This window comes from Hyperolius riggenbachi, chromosome 3, assembly GCF_040937935.1.
Source record: "Hyperolius riggenbachi isolate aHypRig1 chromosome 3, aHypRig1.pri, whole genome shotgun sequence".
NCBI lineage: Eukaryota > Metazoa > Chordata > Amphibia > Anura > Hyperoliidae > Hyperolius > Hyperolius riggenbachi.
In genome coordinates, this window is record NC_090648.1 from 329,717,034 (window position 1) to 329,729,694 (window position 12,661).

At 41.1% G+C, this 12,661-nt stretch overlaps 1 protein-coding gene across 2 annotated transcripts in view; it reads right to left on the reverse strand.

Annotated features, from left to right (window-relative positions):
* Positions 1-12,661, reverse strand: part of TMTC2 (transmembrane O-mannosyltransferase targeting cadherins 2) — a 422,822-nt gene that overhangs the window by 84,359 nt on the left and 325,802 nt on the right. For both annotated transcript variants that reach the window (XM_068276851.1, XM_068276852.1), the window contains one exon: positions 3,572-3,653. In XM_068276851.1, coding sequence (XP_068132952.1) covers positions 3,572-3,653 — 82 coding nt within the window. The remainder of the gene's footprint in view (positions 1-3,571; positions 3,654-12,661) is intronic.

The window sequence follows — 12,661 nt, forward strand, 5'->3', positions numbered from 1 at the left end:
TTGTTTATTTTACTCTTCTCAGCTTTCCTTTAAAACCCATTTTACTTCAGAGTACCAAAGACTCGCATTATGACGTGATTAAACGGTCTTTGTTTTGTCAGTCTAAAAGCCTCTGAAAGTAAATTGCATGTACACTTGCAGTATTATGCATGTCAATGGGCTAGTGATAGGTACACATACAAATCCAAAGGTGCTTCTATGATTGCCTATGTTACTGTATAAACTTATGCATGTACTTGTAAGCTAATATTTCTGACATATAATCAGCTTTAGGGATAGTAGCTGTATCCCACATTGACAGCATTTGAGTGGCTGGCATGCTTCGAGTCTGAGTGTAAGCTGGCAAAGGGTTAATCATTTTTCTTTACTTTGAAGTGCATTCAGAGCTATGATTACTGGGTGTGGCCGGTGATACTTGATCCAGTCACATATAGATAGTTTCTGCCATTGTGGCTTTCCTTTCCTCTGGACAGAGGTGTAGTAAAGTTTAAGGGGTTGAAATTATTAAAGCATGTCTTTTTCAACCTAGATTGCTATGTAACTATTGCTGGAGCAGAAAGGTCTGTACACGCAGCTAGGCACCCAGTATAACAAGTTAGAATTCTTTACTGAAGAAAAACATGCAGAGCTATACCATACACCACCATCAGGTAATGCAACTTATTTAGAACAGAGTCGTATGGCTACAGAGGCGCCAAAAGGAAAAAAGAATCTGAAAAGTTTAAAACATAAGAAGGCAGCGGTGGACTTACCTCCTCCAAGCAGACACAAAAATTGCCAATGTGTTTGTCAACTACAACAAGTTCATTTAGATACATTTGGACAAACCCCCACAGTATGTAAATAAAGTGGTTTCGTTTGACGAACACCTATGTGTCTGCTTGGAGGAGGTAAGTCCACCAATGCCTTCTCAAGTTTTAAACTTTTTAGATTCTTTTATCCTTTTGGCGCCTCTATCCATACTACGCTATATTAATGGGAACCTTAACTGAGAGGGATATGGATGTCTCCTTTTAAACAATACCAGTTTCCCGGCAGTTCTACTGATCTAATTGGGTGCAGTAGTGGTTGAATCACACACTTGAAACAATCATGCAGCTAATCCAGTCTGACTTCAGTCAGAGCATTTGATCTGCATGCTTGTTCAGGGGCTGTGGCTAAAAGTATTAGAGACACAGGGCCAGCAGGAGAGTCAGGCAACTAGTATTATTTTAAAAGGAAAAATATATATCCTTCTCAGTTTAGGTTCCCTTTAAGTCCACCCCAGTGGATGGGTGTTACCCCTTTTTGCTCATCTACGGTGAACGAGTTCTTAATCCTGAGTGGGGTCAGGTCTAATCTCCCCACGTGTCTATACAGTGGTTGCCATTGAGGTAGCCCTGCTTTGTTAGTATAACTTATTACTCTATCATACTTCATTTCAACTACCAGTACATACTACACTTTATTTGGCTCTTGGTGTCCCTACTCTGTGTTCAACTTAGAACAGAGATACACAGAATGGATACAGGAAATCACAATACCATAGAGATCTTTACATCATTCTACAGTGAAATCTTGTGGATGCTTACTATACTGCAGTTTAAAGTAATTCTGTTGATACTGCCAACAACTATGGCACACCATTAGGGTACTACATGGTCACAGCACTATACAAAATGGAGTTCAAATCAATAACTATCACAGCACAGGTACTGCCCCCTAAACTGGAATGCTAGCTTTAATTAAAGCAAGAAAACAAGATCTTAATAGGTTTTTAGATTTATTTTTTCTTCTAGGTGGAAGAAAATATTTCCTATACTTTGTCTCAGTGAGAAATGTAGATAATCATCAGCAACAAGTAGCCATATTAGCAAAGAACTGTTTAGTAAATTGGAGAACAGTGATCACAGTTTTAAATTTTGCCTAAGCCATTACAGGACAGATAGTTGGGGGCTTCTCCTCAATAGTGTCACAAGCCCTCTTAATGTATTTCCAGGCAACACACCATGTGCAGTTTGCTGTACTAGGCAGTACTACATGTGATGTGATGAACCCTAAACCTTGCACTGCAATTTCATTCCCTCAACAATACTTTAATGTAGTATTTCAAAGTTTTCTTATCATGGAAAAAGTGAGGCAAAGTAGAACTTTCAGTTGAAAATAATGTCAGGCTCTCTGATAAAGTACAATGGCAGACATCAACTGCGTGCTTTTGCAACCATGGTCCCTCCACACTCCTGTCCAGAACTACTGGGATTGATTTAAGAATTAACCCACATCTGCAATCTATATATGGTCAGTATTATAATCATAATATCTATCCAAAATACCATACTGTCAATAGATTGTATACGTCCTCTGTGAGGCCACATATATGGACGTTTTGGGAGCCAAACTATAGAAAAGACATTGACCTTCTAGAATGGGTACAAAGTAAGCCAACTAAATTAATCACAGGGATGGAAGGTGTTGCTAACAGAGAAAGGTTGGACAAACTGGATTTATTTAGCTTGGAAAAAATATAACCGAGATCCCCTGATTAACCTGTATAGATATATCAGAGGCAATACAACAGCTTGGCAGACGGGGGTTTTGTCTCTAGGCTTGTACAACGGACATGATTTGAGTATGGAGAAGATTTACAAAGGGATATTTTACAGTAAGAGTAGTTGTAATCTGCAATATCTTACCTAAGGAAGTAGTTTTAGTTAACACTATATCTGCATCCATAAATAATTACTAGGTTATTCCCGGTAGAGTTGAACCATGGATTATCTGACCGCCACCTGGAGTTGGGAAGGATTTTTTCCAGTTTACAACTAATTGGCACTATCTTCTTTTTTTTTTTTCTTGTTGAACTTGATGAATATCCATTTATCAACTTCAACTAAACTATGTAACTATGATTTCCATTTGATTTGATGTTTACGTTGAATGTAATATCTAATCTACTGAAGCATTTGCATGGTGTAACTCTTGCGGAATAAGTGTGTTATACTAAAGCTTCATTTCTCACTGAAATATGTCTGAGTGCCTGTCATATTGGAGCTCCTCACAAAAAGGTCTCTAATCAAACATTATGGAGACTATTAATGAGATTACAGACACAGGTCAATGCTTTTCAAGTGCAATAAGCTCTGTCCCCATAATGACTCATCAAGTGCAGAAGAAAGATAAAGTAAATGTTAAAAACCATTTAATTATAGCCATTAAATTACTGCAGCAGAGAAAAAAAATGAAGTTTTTAATTTCCACTTCCTATTGTATTTCAGTTGTCACACATGGTAATGGTGTAATCCATTGCAACATTTGCTATTTTAGTGTGAAATAAAAACCATTTCCGCCACTGATGTAAATGAAACTCTTTCACATACCGCTTTAATTATATGAAGAAAAGAACAATGACATGCAGGCTGTCTTTTTTTAATGCTATGAATTAAGCAGCCTTATTAAATCATGAGCAACAGCAGGATCTGTTTGTAAATAAAACGCTGTACAATTTCTGTTGAAGACATATGTTAATCAACTTAAAATACTAGGTGTACCAAAGGCTTATTTGCCTCAGACATTGGTATACCCAGGGACTTACCATAATGCATATAACAGTTTCCTTTGGTGGGATCCAGCTGGATTGCTTTTAGAAAATAACGTTCTGCTTCACTTTTACGACCCTGAAAGAAAAATCATGCCTCATCAATAAATGACATTTCTGGTTTTAGAATTTTCACATACATTCAAGTATGAACTTCAATGAGAACCTACAAAAGTATTTATTTACCTAACTCAACTGGCTGGAAAAAAACCCAAACAAAACAAACCTGCTTTCAAATCGAATCTGGAGAGAGAGAGATAACAGGAAAACTGTCCAACGTGACCTTGATCTAAATAAATGCTATAACTCTATATGCTGGGCTATCACCGTAATCCTCTGCCTTTAATATTTTGAGCCACTCATAGCCCATACTTGAGCAAATTCAAATAAAAACATGAAGTTTGAATAGGAAAGATTCCTCAAAATACTTCAACACTGTTTTGACTATTTACACATTATCTGGTCCTCCAAATTCGAATACTAGGTATTTTTGGTAATGATTTGTTTGGGATGCATTTAATTAATGTTTATCAAAATTATACAACTTACTTTGTTAACCTTTTTCCCAACCCTACTTGAGTTGTCTCATTTTTAGACAACTAGCGGCAGGGCTCCTAATGGAGCCATGCAGAGTGGGAAGCAGAGAGCGGTCATAGTTACCTGTTTGGACGGCTGGCTTAGCTCTCTTCAACCAAACTAAGTAGCTAGGATTCCCATCTCCTCCATCTGCGACAGCAGTGCAATGCAAACAGTCTTTTGGCTTTCGATCACATGATATTACATGTGAGCGAGGCCTAGAGGATGTTATCTGCATTACAGCACCAGTCGGAGGTGGGAGAGGGGTGGTGAAAGAGACTCTTCCACCACCACTCTTCCACGACCGGTAGGTAAATATAACAGCACTCCCAATGCTTACTGTGCACAAGAGGAGGAGTGGGCCCTTATATGCCCTGGCAGTCACAGGGGTCTCTTGTTACACCACTGCACAAAACTATCAAATAGGTTAAGATGAGACTCTTTACATCCATCTTCAATCTCACACTTTTAAAGAGCCTTTAAGCAGGGGTGTGACTAGAAATCACTGGGCCCCCCACAAAATTTTAGATGGAGCCCCCATTTAACCCCCCCCCCCCTCGCTTTCTGCACAGGTAAACTGAGAACACATGTTATTCAAATGGCTAGTGCACACTTAAATGTGTTTTCCTCATGCAGATAAAAACAGTAAAGCAATGTATGCATTCTCTCTATCAGTTACAATAACTTCTGTGATAAAACGTGCATGTTTTCAAACCTACAAACATGGTGTTCAGAAAATGTGTTGCTGCAAATGTCTTTAGTATAAAGCAGTTAAAGTTCCTCAAAGCAGTAATTAAAAGCAGGTAGTTGGTAATTATTCGAAGCTGCTGTATTTTGACAACTGTGTGAATGCTATAACACAGGCCAATTGGCCAGCAAATCTGATCAGATAGGGGGCGTAACCTGATTCAACTCCTCAACACTTTTCATGTGAGACACACAAAAAAAGCTCCAAGTCGTCTAGATCAGGGGTGCTCGGATACCCCTTTTCAAAATCCGAATTGATCCGGATACCCAGATATCTGGATCGGATATCCGAATCCGATCGTTCAGATATCCGCGTTCATACGGATATCCGAACGCATTATCCGGGCGGATTCGGATATCCGGATAGAAAAACCGGAAGTGCCCTTTAAATTGCTTTAAAAACTTTTTTTAGGGTGAATGAGGCATGGGCAGCACGGTGGCGTAGTGGTTAGCTCTCTCGCCTTGCAGCACTGGGTCCCCGGTTCGAATCCCAGCCAGGGCACTATCTGCAAAGAGTTTGTATGTTCTCTCCGTGTCTGCGTGGGTTTCCTCCGGGCACTCCGGTTTCCTCCCACATTCCAAAAACATACGGATAAGTTAATTGGCTCCCCCTAAAATTGGCCCTAGACCACAGTACTTACACTACATAATATAGACATATGGCAATGGTAGGGATTAGATTGTGAGCTCCTTTGAGGGACAGTTAGTGACAAGATATATATATACACACTGTACAGCGCTGCGTAATATGTCGGCGCTATATAAATACTAAATAATAATATTAATAATAATAATAATGCAGCATTATTATTATTAGTTTAGGGGAACACTAATTGATGATGAGAGGACTTAAAATCCACCCCCCCCCCCCCCAAAAAAAATGGCTGTCAATTAACATTAGGCCTAGGTTGCAGACAGCGGCCGTGCAGCCCACATTGTGTTCAAAGCACAACTGGGCCATGACAGTTTTCAGCCAAGACACCTCCAAAAAATTACGCAGCAATTGTGTTTTGGGTTAAATATAGGTGGTATCAGTGGCCTGTGGCACCATGGCCTGGTGGTGGGAGCTGCACAGGCAGCAGGGCAATGCAGCAGCAGCAGGTGTAACGTGTGCCAGGAGCATGCCAGACATGGCACGTGGCAATTGGCACTTAGCACGTGGCACTTGCCAAGTGCCACCTGCCAAGTGACAGTCAGACAGCAGAGGAGAAGACACTAGTGCACACTAACTGTCACAATGGCACTGTTCACAGCACAGCAGTTCTGTAGAAAGCTAACACAGTAGTACTACTACTCTAACTACTAGCACACTGACTGCAGTACTACAGTACTAACTACACAATAACACAGTAATCCTATCCCCGATTCCCTAATCCCTAACCTAACCTATAACGAAGGCTAATAGCTGGTTAGCAGGCAGCAGATGGCCTGGACTGTGCACAGCACACACACAGACACATAGCAGCTGCCTGCAGCACACACACTGACTGTCACACAAATGACATCAAGCTAATGATTTAACAATAGTGTAGTGATAGTGAAGGGGTTAATCACTGAACAGCTTTCAGTTTATCACTGCTAGGCCAGCAGCACTGGAGCACACACTGACTGTCACACTATGACATCAATCAAGCTAATTAACAATTTAACAATAGTGTATTGATAGTAGTGAAGGGGTTAATCACTGAACAGCTTTAGGTTTATAAATGTGTACAGGCTCACGGCCCTTGCTAGGCCACCAGCACTGGAGCATGTCTCTCAGTGAGCATTCAGCAAGCTAAGACAATATGTCTCATCATGGCATCCCTCCTTATTATACAGGGGGGCTGGCCAGTGTTCCTTTCTGTGAGTGGGTTCCAGGGTTTAGGCTGGGAGCCCTCTGATTGGCTCAATGAGGTCAGGTGGGGCTGGCCATGGTTCCCCTCTCTGATTGGTTGCTAGGGCTTCTGCTGTGAGCCCTCTGATTGGCTCCAGGACGTCATCTCCTTACAGTATTTCGGATCCGGATATCCGCAGATAGCTAGCCAGATTTTTAAAAAAAAAAATCTAGGATCCGAATCCGAATCGGATAGTGTAAAAAAGTTCGGATATCCGGGTTACCCGGATATTCGGAATCCGGATTAGCATCCCTGGTCTAGATGTATTCATAACAGGAATTAGGAAGCACACTTATTTACATACAATTAAATTATCCATTTAAAAGAAATCATTCAAAGTACGTGATTTTATATGAAAACATTTGCTACACCTAAGAGGGAAAAAAAGGACAGATGTCAGAAAAGAAATTCTTGAAACAGACAAATTGACACACAGCCTGGTATTCCAGAATCCAGACCACCCATGCTGTAGACTGTAACTGTTCACTGACTAACATAAGAAATGTAACAAATCTAAGCAATGTAGGCACCCACTTTTTCCTCCTTGTGAAAAGGAAAAAAAATACCTTCACCCCAATAAAAAAGTTTCTCATCTCCTCCTCAGCCACCTACAGCTGCCTGCTCACTTCCATTCAGTTATACAGGCAGGCAGTCAGAGAATAATTGCTCAAAGAATAATTACAGTCAAGGTTTCACACAGACTAGAAGCGAGCAGATGGACAGTACCGAAGGAAATACAGTTAATAATGGGTACAAGTCTTTTTTTTTTTTTTTAATTTAATTTTTCTTTCCATCAAAACTGTCGGTGCCTAATGGATTCAAAATCACATCGCTTATGCATGCACATACAGAAATATATATATATATATATATATATATATATATATATATATATATATATATATATATATATATATATATATATATATATATTCCTGCTCTTTTTTCTGGCCAGTGTTTAACTGGTTCCGGACCGAAGCAGTACAAATCTATGTCCTACAGGTGGAGCTGCGGCTCTGGCAGTAGATAGATTTTACTGCTTAATCTCTTGGCATTGATCAGGAGCCGCACTGAATGGCCCCTGATCACTACGATCGCCTGTGATCGTCGTGGTCATGGAGGTAAACAAGCGCCTCATCGTCCACGTTCCCTGATGATCGCAGAGCACGTCCTTCCTCATCGGCAGCCAGCCTGTACTGAAAGCATGTACAGGTCCGGCTTGATGACGTAATCAAGCCAGGACCCCGGTACATGATGCAGTATGGGGCTGGCTGCTGTGATGCCTGCTTGTCGCTGGAGATGGAGAGAGGCATGTAATACACCAGGCATCGCTTCCTGCTGCCGATCTCTGCACGGGGGGGGGGGAGGCACTAGACTACTAGGGAATATTTAAGGAAGGGGATGGAGACACTAGCTCACAAGGGGTTTAGCCAAATGGAGAGGGGTGCCACTACATCACCAGGGAAATGGATTCTCTGGTCCTCAAGGAGGGGGGGGGGGGGTGGACATGCCAGTCCTGCAGGGGTTATATCACACACCTGACACAAATTTGCAGCTAATCTTGTCAGATTTGTCATAGACATATGATCTGCACGCTTGTTCGGGGTCTATGGCTTAAAGTATAAGAGGCAGAGTATAAGCAGGACAGCCAGGCAATGTGCATTATTTAAAAAGGAAATAAACATGTCAGCCTTTATATCCCTCTCACCTCGGGTTCACTTTAAAGAAAAATAACTATGCTAATACATTTCTACTACTACTTGTTTATCTGTTTCCATGCTAACCCAGAAAGGTTAAGCTATGAAAGTATTCGGTACACTCAGCAGCCATTCAACATCTTAAAACAAAACTGAACTCTTCGTGACTTGCGCTCTTTACAGTAGATTGATTCAAAACCTCTTTTGGGAAGCCGTTTAAAGGAAATCACAAAATGCTACGTTGATAGCATTTCAACACTTAAGTGAAACATGCAATTTTCTTGAAGTAGATTTTGCTGCACACAGCAAGAACACGAACTGTATAAATGTTATATCTGCCAAACATGGAAGCCTTATGCCGCACTGTTGAGTGGTTTTATTAATAGGCCACCCAATGCAAAGACTAGCTCAATTACAGAGCTGTCATGCCAGAAAAGACTGAGTGACTGGATAAGAACATCTTCGTAGAGTTACCGCAATAAGTGGAACAGCCCTGTTGCCAGATGCTGTCATACACAGAAGCTTTATCTGCAAGTTCTCAAGGAGAGCCAAGCTGCCTGGCAAAGCACGAAGCAATTACAATTCGTTTTTAAGTGTTCCTAGCCCATTATACTCACTGTGCTCCCGCTCTGCTCTATATGTGAGAAGCAGATAGCACAACAAACAATACATTCCTATAAGGTATTAAATGGAACTCAGAACTACTTATGATTCATTGTAGCTCGGTAACCTGAATCCTGGAAATACTGTAGTATGTACCAATTCACTATAGATTAACACTCGTGTATGCAATGCTTACATGTAGTAAAATAGCTTTTTACAATCCAACATTATAATGATGCACAGAGGAATAGAACTGTAGAATAATATCTCAAGATGACTGCGCTGTGATTCAATGCCAGCCATAAAGCCTGAGATCAAATGTGAACAGAAAAGTAAATAAAATGGGAAAATAATTGAATAGGACATTAGAGCACCAAACAAGAGCTAAATACATCTCAGTTCATTTGGATGTGCAATAAGTGAAACTTGCACATTTGTGGCCATTAGCCACTGCACAGGTTAAGGTGGCTATACATCTAGCGATTTAGCTGTATGACCGACCATTTCATTCAATAATTTTCATGATCCAATCAAAAGAATAGCGGGTGTTCCGGTATGCCCAACCGATCAAAAGTGGCAGATATGATGTAAAATAGTCATGCTTAATTGATCCAGCAGGATACAAGATATCATTCAACCACACTGGAATTGGCTACTGTTCACATGTCATTCGACTGTCGCTGAATCATTTTTTGCATTCAGAGCATGGAGACACAACATCGGTCAGATCGACTAGTGAAGGTGAATCGCATAGGATATCGTTTGTAGGGAGTGGGCCACTAGTCGATCAACTTCAGAATGGTTGCTCGACAGCCAATTGTCCAATAAAGTCTATTGATCCAGAATTGCTAGATGTATGGCTACCTTTAGAGTGACAAGTCGATCAGAAAAAACGATATAATTAGAAACATGTGCAAACAGAGAAAGAGTCAGAAACTTGGCTGGTTGTGCAACAAAGAAGGGGTTAAAGGACTGGGTTTTAATGCAGACATAAAAAGAAGCTCAGTTTAGGCATTGAAATGGTTACATATGCCAGGTGGCAGTGCAAGTAGAGTTAAGAACAAATTCTCCTAATCTTATAGGTCAAGGAATGGGAAGAAAATTAGCCAAACAAAAGCAGAAACTGCTGATCAATTAGCTGGCAGATATTAATTCAGATGATTTTGATAATTCTGTCCCTGGCTCGTGTGTGTGTGTGTGTGTGTGTGTGTGTGTGTGTGTGTGTGTGTGTGTGTGTGTGTGTGTGTGTGTGTGTGTGTGTGTGTTCGGTGGGGGCATGATAGGATAAGGTTTGCTCATTTAGCAAAAAAAGAATCAGTCACCTGGTGTGTATGCAGACAGAAAACACACTAAGGCCTCTTTTCCATGGCCGCCAAATGCGATGAATTCCCCGCCCGTCAGCTGCTCCCATTCACCAGCTGGGCACTTGTTAGTGCTCGGTTGTTTTGGTCCTCGATTTCGGCATATTTTACTTTGGAGGGCTTTGAAGTCACATAAAAGTCACATGAAATGCATCATAAGGCACAATTGGTGAACTCCCCTGACCCTGTCCGCTTGTTCATTGCTGAAATGGTGCTGAAGTGGGGTGTTCGGGAGTATTTGGATGTTCCAAATTAGATATGCCTAGTGCTCAGCATGGGCAGTGGACACCCTGTCAAGAGCTGCATTTGAACACATTGGTTGCCATCCTCAGACGTTATCCAAGCTAGTTTTTGGCCTCCAAGTAACGCCACCATTACAAAAAAAGCAGGACACCAGTGCTGCAGCATGGAAAGGACAAGGGAAAGTCATCAATGTAAGCAAGAATGGTCAAAGAGAATACAAAAATGATGCATATTTTTATGCAAATATATGCAGTTTAACCCTTAGACTGCCACCAACGTCTATAGATGTTCTGTGTTTTTGCATCTTAATGCCACAGGCGTCTAAAACTGTTTAGGCATTTTTGAGTCCTCATACTCCTTTGCCACGGACATCTAAAAGTTGTTGAGTGCAAAGTTTTGGCTCAGAGCCAACTTTAAGTTGATGCAGAACTATGCAAATGTTACTGCAAATCTATGCAGCTTGAATATAGACCATTGAAATGCTTTCACTGCAAGATGTAATTAGTCCATTTTAAAACTGTTTTTATAATAATTAGTATAATTCTCAAGCATCTCAAATTTATTTGCATCGCAATAACAATTTTACTGACAAATTTGGACTCTGGCACAGCCATCACTGAATGCACGCTCACAGGCATTGGTTTGGGGGGAGCACTCAGCCATCAGCACACATCCCTGAACCCTCTCAGCCCCAAATCGGTGCTCTTGTAGATGCAAGTTGCATTGAGTCAAATAGATTGTATTAAAACCAAAATAAAAAAAAATCCAAATGGGCTCAACATTATTTGTAAGGACTTTGCTAAGCTGCAGTGCTGGTCACAAAGAGTTCATTGATTGGCACTGCAGGTAGCTGCTGCAAAGATAGATGTTCACTAGCTTGGGAACTCCCACTCTTCTGCCAACTCAGTACTAAGTAGAGAAGTCACTTGACCACTTAACTGATTTTTAATAAGGGGATGTAATCTGGAATAGCTGCCTCAAAAAATCCAGGAGGGTAAACTAGGACTTCAAATGGTGCTCAAGGTGACATGTAACATGGGTGTGATGTATTAACTAGTAGCGCTAGTAACCCGAGCGTTGCCACAGTAACAAGCATTAATATAAGTAACACTTTACTGTAGCAACACTCACACTGCTTGAGTACCGTGGGTCGCACTAATAATGTAAAACATGTTACACACTGCCAAGTAGTAATAGTAATATTGTCATGCTCTGTCCCTGCAAGGCAATATTACCGCACCTTTGTACACCAACCCCATGAAGAGAAAATGATTTGTATGTACACTCCCAAACTTCCTTAGGACTAGGCTGTGTTCCTTTTTTCACACCGTAAGGGACAATAATTTAGGCCTCTAAATACCAGTTTCTCTGCAGTTAGACTGCAGTTGACTGAAGCTTAACTAAAGCCTCGTACACGTTTGAATAAAGTCATCTGAGGTGGTCAATAATCACTGCCTTAGCCGATAATCAGATGCGAGTACAGAGGCTCGCTAACCCCGACCTGCAAGCGATTCCCCCTGCGGATCCACTTGCCACACAGCGACGTCCAATTCTTTAAGCCAGCCACATGACGTCATACATGCACTGCAGTCATCCCTCCGCCCCCCCCCCTCCCCGCAGAGCAACACAGCATGGTATTGGCTACAAAGCTGACTCGCCCCGTGCAGCCTAGCTAAGTGATGTCACCCAAGGGGATCGGGTTCCGATCCTCAACGGGAAAACGTCCATCAAGAGTGTGTACCATTCACACTGCTAATAAATTAGAGCTGTTGAAACTATTGCGTGGCTAAGGAAACATCCCAGGAGCAGGATTACAAAAAGAAATGTAAAAGTACAAGATGTGTTTGTGTGGGAGCTGAAAAATAAAAAGTTAATTCAGGTGAGCCTGTAAAAAGTTAAATATATTTTTGATTCCTTTCAATCAGACAGTGCATACAGCAAGAATATGATTTGAAGTGTAGTACCAACAAGACCACTGGGAGA